General features: G+C 30.8%; 1 protein-coding gene across 4 annotated transcripts in view; it reads left to right on the top strand.

Moving 5' to 3' along the window:
• Nucleotides 1-361: 361 nt before the first annotated feature.
• Nucleotides 362-17,700, top strand: part of LOC118198262 (TBC1 domain family member 13) — an 88,118-nt gene continuing 70,779 nt past the window's right edge. Inside the window, exons 1-2 of one of the 4 annotated variants that reach the window (XM_085820819.1) lie at nucleotides 362-380; nucleotides 5,912-6,004. In XM_085820819.1, coding sequence (XP_085676945.1) covers nucleotides 5,985-6,004 — 20 coding nt within the window. In that variant the 5' untranslated portion in view covers nucleotides 362-380; nucleotides 5,912-5,984. Of the gene's footprint in view, nucleotides 381-3,055; nucleotides 3,201-5,911; nucleotides 6,005-17,700 lie in introns of those variants that run through there. The other 3 variants (XM_035369903.2, XM_035369905.2, XM_035369904.2) reach the window with 3 other exon arrangements.

Raw genomic sequence — 17,700 nt, 5'->3', positions numbered from 1 at the left:
TTCTTTTGTAAGAGTGTAATATATGAAAATGTGATACTTGGGATTTTTTTTAGAGTACATATCATTATTATTTTTTTTGACATGCTAATAGAACCAGTGTATTTTATTTGCGGTACAACACTGATATACGCCCTAATTTCACCAAATGTGGCGATATGTGTTCTGCGCTGGTTTTTGGAGCAACCCTATTGACCTTGAAACCCTATTGACGTTGAAAAGTCTTTCGCAGGAGTTCGTCGGTTCCCGTCATGCTTTGTGTCTGAGAAGCTAAGGGGGAAAGATTTAATGGTGAAAGTTGTTGAATTGAAGTTCGGCATAAGGAAATATCGTCGTGGTCATCCTGTTGAGGGGCAATGGGTATTTGGAGGTGTAGAAAGAAGGTATGGGAGATTATTTTTAGTGGTTGTGCTTGATAGAAGTAGGGATTTGTGATTATTTGTTATTTTATTTATTTGTGAACCATAGTATGAATTTTCTGGATAGTGTGTCTGGCTGTCATATAAATACGATACTAGTGATTACGTGGCGGTATGAAATTGGTATATCTGCTCTTCGAAAAAGCATTAATGATAAGTGCATTTTATTTTATTCTTGTTCTTATTTTGTAGAATGTAATGTTCATTGTTTTTTTTAGTATGAATTTCTGTCGTTGTTGTTGTTTTTTTTGAATTGTTTGAAATTTATTTTAGTTATTTTGTTGATTAGTGCGTACCATCTGAATTCTGCAATTCGTAGATGTTTTTTAAAGTTGAAACAGAACGCTGTGTACATGGTATTCTTTGAAATTTATTGTTGTTATGTTAATTTATTAAAGTGAGGTGCGCGTAGTTCGTAAATTCGTTTGTTGCCTAAATTGTGCAATTCGTAGATGTTTTTTTAAGTTGAAACAGGATGCTGTGTACATGGTATTCTTTGAAATTTATTGTTATGTTAATTTATTAAAGCGAGGTGTGCGTAGTTCGTAAATTCGTTCGTTGCCTAGATTGTGCCATTCGTAGATGTTTTTTTAAATTAAAACATATCGCTGTGTACATGGACTCTTGTAAAATAATTTTGGTTAGAAACTTCACGGTTTTGCTATCTAAATTTTTTGTTTTTGTTTCGGATTTTTAACTTAAATTGTGTGTTCAAAACGTGGTTTTTGCATTCGCGAAAACCGTGTTTTTGGAGACATTTTAGGTTTAAAGTTCGAAATGTAGACAAAAAATTTAGATAGCAATATGGCAGCGTGGAGTTTCTCGCCAAAAATATTTGGCGCCTTGAGGGCGCATATCAGAGTAGTTCCTTATTTACTTGTTGCTTTAAAACAGGTTTTAAATCAAGGCTATTTTTTTTCTGCCTATTCAGTATGCACATAAAACTTACTTAAGCTATATTTTTAACAAATTAATGAGATATATGTTTTAGGTTAGCTGCTTTAATAGAAAAAGAACTAAACTAAAATGATATTATACCTTGAAACATTTTATTGAAAATAATATCTTAGCAGTGTTGGCTAAGATGTATTCAGACCTTTTTTTTTTTTCATTTATTTTGATATTTCCATATACATTCATTTAAATAAGAAGTAAAATCATTCTATATAAAGCTGTTGATTTATAATAGAAAAACATATCAAATTACTGCTGTATTTTAATAAGATTTCCATATAATGGAATGAATTGCACTACATTAAGAAAAAAAAAAAAAAAAAGTGAAAAAATTCTGTTTTTGCATTATTTTCACTATCTGTGTTTTGCATATGCTTGTTACAAGAGGCCATAATCTATAGATCTGTAGCTAAATGATATTTTTATGTTTTTACATATGGAAATTAACTAAGAAGAAGAACTGTGATTTAAGCATTGCCCTTGCAGTGGTATAGATTGAATCTTATATAGGTTATGGAATTATCATTAAATATTCAGATAAGTGTAATATTAACAGCATATGTATGTTTTTTTTTTCATCATTTAATGCATGTAAATTCTTACAAATTTATCAGTATTTTTTCTATGTGTTATAAAAAGTAGCTATCAATAACAAATAATTGATTAGTAAATAATATCTGAAAATTCCGTATGTAAAAGTATTATTTTTATTTATTTATGTACGTATTATTTTTTAATTTCGTTTTACCTAAACAAGGGTGAAAAAATATTTTTGATGTGGAATTTTTACTCTACTAAATCTATACAAAAAATTATTTTTTTGCCATCAGAGAACTGAAGTATTTTTCACAGCATTTTGCACTTCAATCTGAGCATTATAATTTAAAGGTGCATGTCTTGAACCAGTATTTAAAATTATAAAGCCTTTTCTGGAAACACATGCAAAATAACATTTTTAACCAGTTTGCTACAATAATAGATGTTAGATTCCATGTAAGCAAACTTCAAATAGCATATTTAAATTAAAAAACATGCTTTATATGCAGACATGCTATTAATTTTTTTCAGAAGTTTAAACTGTGAACTTGCTAGATATATTAAAGCGCCAGCATGCACTTATGTATTCATCATGTAAAAATTTATTGAGAATTTTAGAAAATTATCTGTTGAAGCTTTTGAAACTTAAAAATTACTGAAGTTGTATTTATACCAATTTGTACCCACAGTTTTAATGGCCTCTAAATAGTTTAACATGTAATGTAAATAAAAGTAATATGCTTAACTCCATCAGTACTGAAATGCCATAGCTCAGAAATTAAGAATTATCATACAAATAGAGCACGGAGAGATGTCTAATTTTTATATGACACATGAAATTACCTTGAATTCTAAAAGGAAAAAAGGATTTTAGGAGTCAGATCATACTTTAGGAGTCAGATTCAGGACTCTTTTTGCCCCTGACACACATTCTGTTTGATGGCTATATCAGCAGGAGATCATGGTCAAAGAGAACGCTCTCTCTCATCACGATTCCCCTAAAAATCTTCTTTGTTTCGTACCCACTCACGAATAGCAAGTTCAAAGATGTGAGCCTCAACGAAAGCGGGGAATCTTTCCACAAAATTCAGTACATTTACATTTATTTGGCATGTTAATTTATTTATGGAGCTTAAATTAGTATTTGAATCTGGCAACAACGTCTCTACCTCGTTATCTGTATGTTTGTTTGTGTTGTGTATCATCGGGAGGTGGTAGTTTTCGAAGTGTGTGTGTGTGTGTAATGTATGTTTTTTTATTGGTCAGTGTAAAGTTAACTTATATTTTTTTAATGTAAGTTGATTACTGTACTAGTAATAATAACAATTTGTATAATTTCTTTTAAATGTTTACCTTTTTCCGTATAAAATTTTGAATGTTAATTAAATTTTAAGGTTGCCGGCATAAACTCACATTATTTCAATTTTTTATTAATTAGGCTGTTTGTCATTTGTTATAGCATTACTCTATCAGATGAAGAATGAATTTACACTTGTTTTGCGTATAATTAATTTTATTTCTCTGTTAAGTTACGTGAAAGGTTTCGTGAAATTCCCCCTGCGAAAGCTTTTTATGGAGGCTGATTGAGCTCTATATTAATTTTTATACAACTCTGCATGCATATCTCTAGAACTGTACCAGCCTCTAAAAAAGTTTTTTCTCAAGTCGTAATATTTTTTTTTTTTTTTAAATTTAACAAGAAAAAAGGTTTGATTTTATTATGTATATATTGAAGTTACAGTAAACACAGTAGTACTAATAAAGTTTTCACAAAGAAGAGGGACATAGAAACCCGCTGTTTCTACCACTTCTAAATTCCTTTTCAGTTGATATAAGGGGTGTATTTTAATCCAATTGTATGTATTGTAAGTTTTTGACTTTTCTCTGTTATAGTGGCCTTGGCAAGAAAAAAAGTGTATTTCCACCTTGACAAGTAACAAACGGTTACCGATATTCACCAGCAATCTATTTAATGTATATATTAAGAAGAAATTCAGTTATTTATGTATTTTCCTGCCAATTGAGAAAATTGATAGAGATCCCATAAAACTTATGCTGATAATTCTGGCAGAAGTGTGTTCTAGGGATTTTACCTAGATGTTTTAGGGGTTTATTAAGTGATTTTTCTTGAAGCTTTTCACATTCATAATGGTTTATCTTGTTTAATTAATGACTTTAAGTCTAATCCTTCCTGATGCTTTTAAAATTCTATTAAATTAATTTTTCAGTTTTGTTAATATTTTTACTGATAGATGGTGCTAGCTTCCTGTTCACTTTAATTATGGAGTATAAATATGGCTATTACACCCATGCTCTCCAGTCCTGCAGGTTTCATTGGTCCTGATGGACCTGTGTCTGTCTGTCTTCAAAATCAATCGAGATCGTGACAGCCAGACTCCAGTTTTTTGTTTTACTAGTTTTGTGTTTCACTTCACATGTTCCTCTTCTGTTTTCAGCAAAATATATATTAAAACCATATAAAAATTTACGGAAAAAAGCCTCCTAAAGCAGAAGGCTAAGAATATGGAGCAACTTTCTGAGGCCGTAAAAATAATTTTAACCATATAAATCTGAGTGCTTTTGAAGCATGATGACCGACAAGCTTTCATATAATAAAAAATCTGTTAATAAGATTCAATAACACACAATATCAGAAGGTAAGGCTGCTGTGAATCATTGGTGATGCACATATCAGTCAAGGTGTTAATTCAGTTGATTGTAACATTGAGCAAAATGTATTTTTATGGGCAAGTTAGATTGAAATTAATTTTAATAATAGTTGGATTTATGAGAAAAAGTGCTTTCAATTTACTTTTATTAATACTTTCATCTGTTCGTACTCAATTTATCCCAGTAGTTATCCTGGGTTTATATATAATTGTAATGATACTGCAGGAGTTTTCTTTTTCAGTAAAAATATATTTATGGGTGCCCCTTGGCAATTTTTTGTGGTACATGAACACCGAGTTTAATTCTTTGACTTTGTGTAGTGCCGATTTTTGCACCAAAAATTCTTGCTACACAAAGCCAAAATAACAAGAATTGCATGAACTCAGTATCCATGTGCACATCAACCTATTTTCACTTAAAACAAATTAGGGAATTACACAAACTTGGCATTGCACACTCCCTTGACTTTGTCATGTACACATCAATCTATTTTCACTTATAAAGTCAAAGGAGCAACCAGTTCTACACTAGAACCAATATATATATATATATATATATATATAATCTCAATAAACTACATTTTAAATCAAACAATAAAACAACATAAAAAAGGAAATTCATCTTAGCAACTACACAAAGGAAATGTCCACTTACCTTATTTAAAAATTTCTGTGTCTTCAAACAAAATTCCTTAACAGCATCTAAAAACTTCTTAAATTATCTGAACTAGAATCGGTGTATTGGCGTAGCCACATAAATTAAAAAATAAGAGAAAAAATATCCTCCATAGTGCCGATATCCTCCGACGTTCGGCCATACGCATTTCCTTCGTACAAACAGGACACTTAAATGGCTACTAAGTAAACCTTCATTTAAACACCAGTCAATGAATGCTTTTTTCCTTTTCATTCCAAATCATAAAAGAAATTCAAATTAATCTTACCACATTCAGCCATTTTACCGTGTAAACCAAAAATAACCAACATCCAACTCACAAACACACTTACAAATCTTTTCCCATCATTCAAATTGACCACAATTACGTCATTATAAGGTTTCAATAACATTCAGCTGGTTACCATAAAGGAAACAACAACTTGACGATAATGAAATAACAACTTAGCGATAATCCAAGGGGCACCCTTAAATATACTTTAACATCTGCTTCATATGAAAAGTTTTTATGTCATGCATTTGTTTCATTCGTATAATTGTATTACACCATTTCAAAGTTGTACAAAAATGTTATAAATTTATTTTAAAAATATAATTTGGGTAAAAACAATTTTGAATAAATTTCCTTGAGGTTAAACATATTTTCTTTTCTTTTTCAGAAGCATGTGCCTTTCTTCCAGTCCTCAATTCTGGTGATACTAGTTTAATCTGAAACAAAAATCAATCAATAAAATGGCAAATTATAAAGCTAGGTAAAGTGTTCCCTTTTTATTTTAGAGTTGTAAAATTTTTCAATTTGATGGATTCTGTCATTCTTAGACACTTTTCTACTTTTATTTAAGGAGAACTTTTGTTCCATTGAAATTTTAAGCATATAGAATTATATTTCTTTTCCTCTTTCCCTTCCTCCTCTTTTTAATAGATATTTTTATCCCAAAATAAACTGATTTTTAGTTTTCAATTTTCTATATTAAGATAACCTGGATGTTTTCTTGTTGCTCATTTTCCAGGACAATTCCTGTTTACATTTTTTTTTTTTTTTTCTTTTTAATCAAAATGACACTTCATGAAACTGTAAAAAATCATCAAGTTATTTTAAACACATCACTTTGTAACAATATATCACTCAATTATTTATTACATTGGTATTTATTATGTAAAAAAGTGTGTGAATATACGAAATAAATTTTGGTACTTTCTGATTATTTGCACCTCCCTGAAAAAGTCGTCAAATATTAGTGACTAGTTTTTTTGGTCACACAAAAGGCAACAGCCATTTTTTAATATGGCAGTGCACTAAGAATTGCATAAAATGGCCAATGATTAACAAAATTAAAAACGAAGGAACATCTGCAATAGAACACTTTGGAGGACATTGTTCTCCCCATAAACAAAGCAATGCATTTTAACTTAAAAAATATCAGAGCATTGCACAAATTTGGCATTGTGTATGATTTTTTTTTTTTTTTTTTGATGAGCACGCTGTGCACAATTATCTCTTAAATAAAAATAGTAGAAATTCATCGTCATCGTAAGCAGTACACCTTCATGGAATGCGAAATTTTGTATTGTTGAGCAAAATGGAATACTTTCTTTTCATCAGCTGACAAACTCTACGGTCCCATTATGATCCCTTACGAGAAAAACTGTGATGTGAACACCATAGTTTCCTTGTATGGCCTATTAAATTATACACTTTTTTTTACTGCAATAGTAAACTAAGTGTTATTAAATATTTTTAGATATTTATTGTTTGACTAACTACATATATAAGCTGTTATTATATATGTAGTTAGATGCTTGTAAATTTTTTTTTTTCAGAACATAAATATTTTTATCATGAAAAAATGCTTCTGTAATTGGAAATATGCAACTATGACCAATGATTGCAAAAATTAAAGCCTTTTTAAGCTGGGAAAGAGGGGTTTTGTGTGTGTTTGTATATATACAGTCAAAAGTCGTTAATCCGGACTCGTCGGGACTTCGGCGATTCCGGATTATCGATTTTTCCGGATTATAGATCATCAGTTTAAATCTGGTAAGATGGCATGCAGAAATTACAAAATTAAAAATATGAAACCGTAATTTATGAAATAAAGAACAATTATGATCTAAAGGGTATCAAAATTTACAAAAAGAAAAAGCTTAATATTTATTTGTTTACTTTATTAAACATTTCCTTCAATGTAAGTTGCTTCGTTACATGTGATAATACTTTCTCTTTAATTCTATTAAACAGACATAATTTCTTGTTTAGTTACAAAGTTCCGCTGTTCAAGTCCTATAATTGCTGTGTTGAGAATACCGACTAATTTGTCAATCGAAATGTTTTTGTTTTCAATAACCTCTGTCACTTTTCTTCGCTATCGGAAGCGAATTATAATGACGAGGAACTTGATTTAAATCATATCAAAGACGGAGTATATCGAGATGAAATACTGCACTTAGTACGGAATTATAAACCAAATAAAATAAAAACATCTGAAGATAAGGATAGTGCTGACAGATCAACTTCCAATCCGCAGCGTGAAATTGATAAACAGATTTCGGATTTCAAAACATACTTTCGCTTTGTAGATACAAATTACATATTAGTAAATATATATCGGAAATTCTATTTGACATAATCTTTCTAATCTATCATAATCTAATAATGACGTTTCTGCCCCCCCCCCTCTGCCGCAGAGCAGCGTGAAATTGATAAACAGATTTCGGATTTCAAAACATACTTTCGCTTTGTAGTAAATATATATCGGAAATTCTATTTGACATAATCAAAAGTTCAAGCTTACTTTTATAAAATTGCTCTAACAGTCTGCAAAAAATAATAAGCCGGATCCAATTCGAAGATTAAGGAACAACGCAATCTGCAACATTAACTGAATTAGATAACTTTAGCTTAGCGTATAACTCCGTTACACATTAAACGCGCATGCGCACAAACATATTCGCAGCTGTAAGGGTTTTATGCGCTCTCGTAAACGCCTGTGCGCATGCGTGAAAGCGACGCATGCGCAGAAAGTTTGTAGCTTTGAGGTCCGGATTATAGATCATTCCGGATTATGGGTGTCCGAATTAACGACTTTTGACTGTATATATAAATCACTTCTTTCTGGCATCAGTTTGTACCTAAATTTGTATTTAAATACTTTTGATTTTGCATTTAAATCTAAAAGAATGTATTAATTTGTACACATTTCTGTTCATATATCTTCGTTTATATATATTTCAATTTCTTATGTTAATTTGCACTAAATTTGTGCAGGTTTCGGTAGTTTTTTACTGTTTTTACTGTACTGTGCGAGTGTTGGGGAAAGGTTTTTTTAAAGTGAGAATCTGACTTATTTCAGTTCTTTACACATGCCTTAAATTAAAAAGAAAATCTTATTTATTTTTATTTTCAATTTTGTTTATGGGAAATATTTTAGCTCAGACTAATTATCTCTCTCATTTTTGAGATTTTCACATAGTTTATGATTTAACTCTAATAAAATTTAAATTAAATAACAAATAATTTGATCCTTGCTTGGAAAAAAGATGAAACACTCTCACTTAATGTGGTTATTCTTAGTTGATATTGGATTGGTTTGTTCCTTTAAAAAGCCAATTAATCTACAGTCAGTAACAATGCCTACCTTTTCAGTACTTTAAATTTTGCTTTTAAATTTTATTATTAGAATTTTTCCAGTTTAAAATATTTCTTTACAGCTTATTAAAATATTTTTACTTAAATATTTTACTAAATAACTTAACTTAAAATACTGATTCAAATTTGTTCCAATAATTCAGTGCATTAATTAAATTTATGTTTCTTACAGATATATAAAAAACTTTTCTAATAATTATATATATACACGTTTGGTCTGATTGTAAGTAAAAAAAAAGAAGGTCCACAACTGGATGTTATACAGTCAAAAGTCGTTAATCCGGACTTGTCGGGACTTTGTCGATTCCGGATTATAGATCATCAGTTTAAATCTGGTAAGATGGCATACAGAAATTATAAAATTAAAAATATGAAACCGTAATTTATGAAATAAAGAACAATTATGATCTAAAGCGTATCATAATTTACAAAAAAAAAATAAAAAAAAAAGCTTAATATTTATTTGTTTACTTTATTAAACATTGCTTTCAATGTAAGTTGTTTAAGTTGCTTCGTTTTTTATGTGATAATACATTCTCTTTAATTCTATAAACAGACATAATTTCTTGTTCAGTTACAAAGTTCCGCTGTTCAAGTCCTATAATTGCTGTGTCAAGAATATTGACTAATTTGTCAATCGAAATTTTTCGTTTTCAATAACCTCTGTCACTTTCTTCGCTATCGGAAGCGGATTATAATGATGAGGAATTTGATTTAAATCATATCAAAGGTGAAGTACATCGAGATGAAATGCTATATTTAGTAAGGAATTATAAGCCAAATAAAATAAAAACATCTGCCCTGAAGATAAGGATAGTGCTGACATATCAACTTCCAATTCATTGCGCGCCGCAGCATTAAAGATAAACAAAGTTTAGATAAACAAACGTTAAAGTTTAGATAAACAAAGGATATTGCTTTATTCATTTTTTGCAGCAAATCCACTTTTTGTTTAATGGACTTGGAAACATACTTTCGCTTTGTAGATCCTTTAAATATTAGTAAATATATATCAGAAATTCTATTTGACATAATCGAAAGTTCAAGCTTACTTTTATGAAAGTGCTCTAACAGTCTGCAAAAAATGATAAGCCAAATCCAATTCGAAGATTAAGGAATAATGCAATCTGCAACAGTAATTGAATTACATAATTTTAGCTTAGCTTATACCGTCCGTTATACATTAAATGCGTATTCGTAAACGTATTTTGCGCACACGCACATGCATATTCGCAGCCGTAAAGGTCTTACGCGCATGTGTCAACGTGACGCATGAGCAGAAAGTTTGTAGCTTTGAGGTCCGGATTATGGGTGTCCGAATTAACGACTTTTGACTGTAGCAGTTTTTTCCATGTGGTTTTCTCTCCACTTAGGGAAGTGTGTGTGTGCCATAATAGGAACTTAGGGAAAGTTATGTGTTTACTTTCCCAAGTGTTCCTCTCCACTTAGGGAAGTGTGTGTTGATTACGACAAAGCCTAGTGTGCTATGCCATAATCAACTAAACCAGTCCCATGTACGAAATTTCAATGTTCTACACCTAATCCTTTTTTAGCTACACAAGATATGTCTGTACAAACACAGTTCACCAAAAAAATCCCTTTTAAATCCATTTTACAGTCTGTTTTGTAAAAAAAAAAAAAAGAAAAAAAGTCCTTTATTCTGTTTGTAGATACAAAAGTCACACAAAAAAATTATTCAAATAAATTTAGGAATGGCAATGGTTGAAATGGACATTTTTGTTGAAATGTGATATCCAAAATTTTTCATGATTAAAATACTTCATTTATGTAAAAGTGAAAAAGGAAGTAAAAAAAATATACTCTGTATACATTTTTATAAAAAAAAGAGAGTGTGACAAAAAATTTATCAGAAAATGTTGAACTTAAAGGCAGAAATCAACTCTCATATTCTGTGCTTACGCATACCTTGGTTGCCACATAAATACATTTTGCGCACATAGTACATTTCCTTATGTATACTTTTCAAAGGGCTGCAGATAATCAGAAAGTACCTGAATTAGGTACCCGTAGAGTAACCTTAGAGTAAATTTTTGTCGTTGACATAATTTCTTGACATTTTTGTTTTATAATAACAAAGTTGGTAATTTATCTGTTATTTTGCAGTCTATAATCTGTTATCATATAATTATTTTAAATCAAAGGCTAAGAATAACTTTCTTAATTATAACTGCAATGGGCAATGCCAGATCTCTAGCTATGAATTCTGAAGAAATGTACAATGATTTACCAATTTCAACATTAACTTTTTAGTTCCTGGTTCTTCAGCTGTAGGTACTTCTTTAAGTGCATTCAGTCATTTCCATTCCTATCTGTGGAAGTCATGCTGAATAAATTCTTAACCTTCTCAGCATTACAAACGGAAAATTCCGTTTAAAAGTGTGGCTTTCATAATCAATACACATGAAAATTTCTGCCAGATTTAATGTATCCAGTTTTAGGTTGGATGTATACAGTCAAAAGTCGTTAATCCGGACTCGTCAGGACTTCGGCGATTCCGGATTATCGATTTTTTCTGGATTATAGATCATCAGTTTAAATCTGGTAAGATGGCATGCAGAAATTATTAAATTAAAAATATGAAACTGTAATTTATGAAATAAAGAACAATTATGATCTAAAGGGTATCAAAATTTGCAAAAAGGAAAAGCTTAATATTTATTTGTTTATTTTATTAAACATTTCTTTCAATGTAAGTTGTTTAAGTTGCTTCGTTTCATGTGATAATACTTTCTCTTTAATTCTATTAAACAGACATAATTTCTTGTTTAGTTACAAAGTTCCGCTGTTCAAGTCCTATAATTGCTGTGTTGAGAATACCGACTAATTCATCAATCAAAATTTTTTCGTTTTCAATAAACTCTGTGGGACTTTCTTCACTATCAGAAGTGAATTATAATGATGAGGAACTTGATTTAAATCATATCAAAGATGGAGTACATCGAGATGAAATACTACATTTAGTAAGGAATTATAAGCCAAATAAAATAAAAACATCTGTCCTAAAGATAAGGTTAGTGCTGACAGATCAACTTCCAATTCATTGCGCGCCGCGTGGTTTCCCTTCCCCCACAGAGCAGCGTGAAATTGATAAACATGGTTGATCTTTACATTATGGTAACTTGGCGATTTTTTGGCGAAAATTTGGTAACCAACTCTCCTACAGCAACCCTCTATTTTTTTTTCCCCGCCGCCATTTTGTCTTCACGAAGTAAAGACATGTTTCTTTTCTTTTTATCTACTGAACACTTCTTCCAACAATCTACTAGCTGAATTACACTTATGCTAGAAATTTTATCAAACAAAACTGCTTAATCATGACAAATATTCACTGCAAAATTGGGAAAAAGTGCACAATACCATACTCCTTACGCGTTTTTTAAAATAACACATACACATAAACCATGTACACGCCGACTTATTTTTACTTAAAAAAACATCCCAGAATTGCACAAAAATGGCATTGCACACACTCTTCACTATATCCATGTACACTGCTTTTTTCTCATAAATTAGAAAAATTTCACGAAAATACATGACAATTTTCTCAATCTTTAAACCCGGTAAAAAGAACATATATGAAATTTCCTGATCGCGAAAAAGTATTTACCCTTTACAAATATGAACATTTCCACATATAAAATAAATAAAATATCCAAAAACTTTTACCTCTAAATCATCTATTACATTATACACGTCACCAACGAATTCATACCGCAAGCATTACGAATACTTAGTATCAAATATTTAAATTATTTCCATGCACGTTTATTTCAACTTAAACGTATACCAAATTCCTACAAACATAAAATTCACAAAATAACTATCATTTAATTAAAATATCACTAAACCATGTACACGTCGACTTATTTTTACTTAAAAAAAATCCCAGAATTGCACAAAAATGGCATTGCGCACACTCTTCACTATATCTATGTACACTGCTTTTTTCTCATAAATTAGAAAAATTTCACGAAAATACATGACAATTTTCTCAATCTTTAAACCCGGTAAAAAGAACATATATGAAATTACCTGATCGCGAAAAAGTATTTACTCTTTCCAAATATGAACATTTCCACATATAAAATAAATAAAATATCCAAAAACTTTTACCTCTAAATCATCTATTACATTATACACGTCACCAACGAATTCATACTGCAAGCATTACAAATACTTAGTATCAAATATTTAAATTATTTCCATGCACGTTTATTTCAACTTAAACGTATACCAAATTCCTACAAACATAAAATTCACAAAATAACTATCATTTCATTAAAATGTAATTAAATTCAAAAACACTACTTAAAATATAAATGAGCACATACATTAAATTAATAAAAATTACCTTACAATCCTAATTACTTTAAACTAAATCATTGCTAATAACGATTTTCCCAATAATACCAAATTCCTTTCCACCTTACATTTTGAACAATGCATAAAAATAATTAAAAATACTAACTTACCTAATCTTCTTCAGAATCTTGATTATGTGGCGGATACACTTTTCTAATTCATTCAATAAAATTATTGAAAGATTTTTTGTGTGAATTTTTCCTCCATACTTCCTCCGCTAAATAAAAAGCAAACTTCTCTCTATCACAATGCCTAAATACCCATTTCGAATTCACTTTATTTAGGGCCATGGGATCCAAAAATTAAACAACACTGTTTCACACAACACAGAATAAAGCGAAATACAAAATATCCACATTTTTCCCGATTTCCCCCCTTTTCCGATTAAAGAACCGTAATTCGTCCATTAATATCACATGACACATCCCATGATCTCTCATTTCCCTCACGCAAAATAATGCGTAATCGAAACTGAATACTGCTCACATTATTACCAAAGTCCCAGGTAGTAACCTTTATCGCCTCCAAAATGTCGCCAAACTACCAGTTACCATATTGTAAAGATCAACCATAAACATATTTCAGAATGATTAGATAATCAAAGGATATGCCTTTATCCATTTTTTGCAGCAATTCCACTTTCTGTTTAATGGACTTCGAAACATACTTTCGTTTGTGGATCCTTTACATATTAGTAAATATATATCGGAAATTCTATTTGACATAATCGAAAGTTCAAGCTTACTTTTATAAAATTGCTCTAACAGTCTGCAAAAAATAATAAGCCGGATCCAATTCGAAGATTAAGGAACAACGCAATCTGCAACATTAACTGAATTAGATAATTTTAGCTTATACCGTCCGTTATACATTAAATGCACATGCGTAAACGTATTATGCGCACACGCGTATTTGCAGTTGTAAAGGTCTTACGCGCACGCGTAAATGCCTATGCGCATGCGTCAACGTGACACATGCGCAGAAAGTTTGTAGCTTTGAGGTCCAGATTATAGATCATTCTGGATTATGGGTGTCCGAATGAACAACTTTTGACTGTATTGGAAGAAAAGGAATCAAAGTACAAACTGAAAGAATTATTTTTCAATTATAATCAAGAAAATACCATTTATTCATGACATTTTAAGGAACTTTGAAATTTCATTGTTAAACCCCTAATGTTCTGAGGGTTTAAAAGCAAGCATGATGTAGTTCATTCAAAAGCATCTTGAAAGAAAGATAAAAGAAAAAGAAATAGCCTACCAAAGCAGCAGCTGTTCTGAAGATGATATGAATTGTTTAAATATGATTAACTAATTAAACAGATACTCATTAAAAATGCTCTCAAAAGTCAATCACAACAAAAAAGATGATGTTTGATAATTACCATAGAAGAAACAAGAAACTGGCAGAGTAATACCATAGGAGTGACTAGCAGAGTTATTTCTGGTCATTTAAAAATTATAATATTTGTAATATGTATATTTAAGTAAACATTTTCGTTTTGTATGAGCATCTGAAAATGCTTTCTTTGTAGCATAGAAGCATTAGTGGAAAATATTTGCTTTCTAACTGGAAGTGTTAATGTTGGTAGCTGTTAAAAATAAGATGCTTTTGACTGTTTAATGTAGAATTACACTGGTAAACTTATTAATTTTTTTCAATGAATTGTGTACATGTGCTAGCATTATTTTTCATTCCTTCTTTTTCTTCTTACTTTCTTTATTTTAATTATAAATCACATTAGTATTTTATTTTAATGAGAAAGTTATCAGTTTATCAGAAAGTGTTAGTTGCATATATGTGTAATAAAAGCATAAATATGAAAAATCTATGTGTTGGATGTTAATTTTTTTATTCTTGTCACCATTAAATGGAGAAAGAGGCAGCATATATATGATATTGCTGCTTTCTTTCAGTCTTCATACCAGGTATCCAAAAAAGTTCATGCTGTTGTTTTCAGTGAATAATAATGACCCAGTAATTTCATGCAAATACATTTTATTCAGCAAAATAATCGGTTAGAGTTGACTTTAAGGTACCCCTTGTATTATCGCAATGTTGTTGTTTCATTTATCACGAAGTTGTTGTAGCATTTATGGTAACCTGAGTAGTTGAATGTTTTGGAAACCCTAGTATGGCGTAATCGTTTGCATTATTCCAAGAAATTTTGAATCATGGGATGTTTTGCAAGGGTTTTTATGGTGTGTGTTGCTTAGGAAGTACTTTGCTTGTTTCATTGTTTAGATAGTATAGTGGCTGAGATTAATCTGAAGATTCTGTACGATTTAGAATGCAGGGGAAAAAGTGCATTAATTAACTGGTGTATAAATGAAGGTTTACTTAGTAGCCATTTTCTGGAGAGCCCAGAACTGCGTAGTATATTTTTTACTCTTATTTTTTTAAATTTATGTGGCGATGCCAGTACACAGATTCTAGTTCAGATAATTTTAGGAAGTTTTTGGATGCTGTTAAGGAATTTTGTTTGAAGACACAGAAATTTTTAAATAAGGTAAGTGGACATTTCCTTTGTGTAGTTGCTATGATGAATTTCCTTTTTTATGTTATTTTATTGTTTGGTTTAAAATGTATTTTATTGAGATTATGTATTTTTTGTTTGCCTTTACTGTAGAATTGGGTGCTCCTTTGACTTTTTAAGTGAAAATATATCGATGTGTACATGGACAAACTCAAGGGAGTGCGTAAGGCATAGTTTGTGCAATTCTCTGATGTTTTTTTTAAGTGAAAATAGGTTGATGTGTACATGGATAATGTCAAAGGAGTGCACAATGCCATTTTTGTGTAATTCTGGGATTTTTTTAAAGTGAAAATAGGTTGATGTATACATGGATACTGTGTTTGTGCAATTCTTCATCTTGTTATTTTTTTGGCTTTAAATTTCTATTTTTGGTGCAAAAATCACCACTACGCAAACCAAAATAACAAGTCAAAGAATTGCACAAACTCAGTATCCATGTACCACCAAAAATCACCAAGGGGTACCCTAAAATATACTTCTTTAACTTCAATACCAAATAAGCTTCTTCAACTTCAGTTACATGATAACAATGAGTTACAAGATTATAAATCCTTTTTAAAAGTTCTTGGCCCTAGAGCCAAAAAATTGTCCTGTGACCTGCATGACATCAACTTGTTTTTGGAACTGTTGCTCACACAGATGGCTATCCATGGAAAAAAAACAGGTGATAGTCAGATGGAGTGATGCCTGAGAAATAAGGAGGGTAAGCTAAAACTTCCCAACCAAGTGTGTTCATCACCACCTTTGTCATTTTTGCTGTATGAGGTCTTGCATTGCCTTGAAGAATGATCAATCAATTTTTCTGTTGACTAGTTCTGGCTGCTGCTGACACAGTGCAGCTGTGATGAGTATGCCACTATCTAGCAATTCAAAGTGCACATTACCAGTGCTGGTCCACTAAACACACAGCAGTACTTTCTGTTGATGAATGTTTGAATCAAATGCCTCAGAACGGGGAAGTAACCAGTTGTGTTATCTTTTGTGGTTATTGGTATAACACCTGTTTCTTATCACATGTCAGTGTCTGGTCCAAGAATGGAGCTTTCTTGGTATGGTAATGAAGTACAGCAATGAAGAGCAAATGGAGAGCTGATGGAGTTTGGTTTCTGCAGCTGAAATGTGAGGAATCCACTTACTGAGTGAAACTGAGAATCCAGTTATTGCTGTATCTTTCCAAAGTTATGCAGATAATTCAGATGGTTTCCTTCAACATTCCAAATCCTTGTGCAAGTTCCTTGGACATTCAGTGCCCTCTTTCAATGATAGTGGACGGATGTCCATTTTGAGGCTTCTCCTGGAGGCTATCTGTAAAGATCATGACTTGTGAAGATCGTGACTTAAAGAGAACATGAAATATAAATAATAGGACAAGAACTTCCATTTTACGGTGTGGCAACAAGAAGAGGATTCGAAAGATTTAGATATATTTTTTTTTAGAGAGTTTAGGATTTTGAATATTTTAATAGTTGTAAGAGTTTTAACTGCAGTAGTTAAGAGTTTAAAATTTTGATAGTTTAGAGCTGCAGTATTTATTTTTTTGGTTCTGTTTTAAAATTTAAATAAAAGTATTTTGTTTATTCTGAAAAATTAGCTTTATTCTTCCTACAAGATTCAATATTCATTATATTGAAATAAGGAAAGGATTTTTACTGGCGCAGTCGACAGGATCGGGATTTCCCCGCATATAATTATGAACCAAAATAACTCGGGTGAGAGCTCAATTTACCTTGTAAACGTAAAATAATTAATTAAGATTATGAAAAGTTAATTATTATTTCCGTCATGGAATCTTAGTTTATTTACTTGTCAAAGTAATGAATACACCAGTGTTAAAATGTAATTTCGTTTGACTCTCCAGAGTAGGTGAACAACACATTAAGTAT

The sequence above is a fragment of the Stegodyphus dumicola genome, chromosome 1, assembly GCF_044657685.1.
Source record: "Stegodyphus dumicola isolate Sdum_Otavi_A_Nest chromosome 1, ASM4465768v1".
Classification (NCBI taxonomy): domain Eukaryota; kingdom Metazoa; phylum Arthropoda; class Arachnida; order Araneae; family Eresidae; genus Stegodyphus; species Stegodyphus dumicola.
The sequence above is the reverse complement of the archived record's forward strand: the minus strand, read 5'-3'. Positions and strand labels throughout refer to the sequence as shown.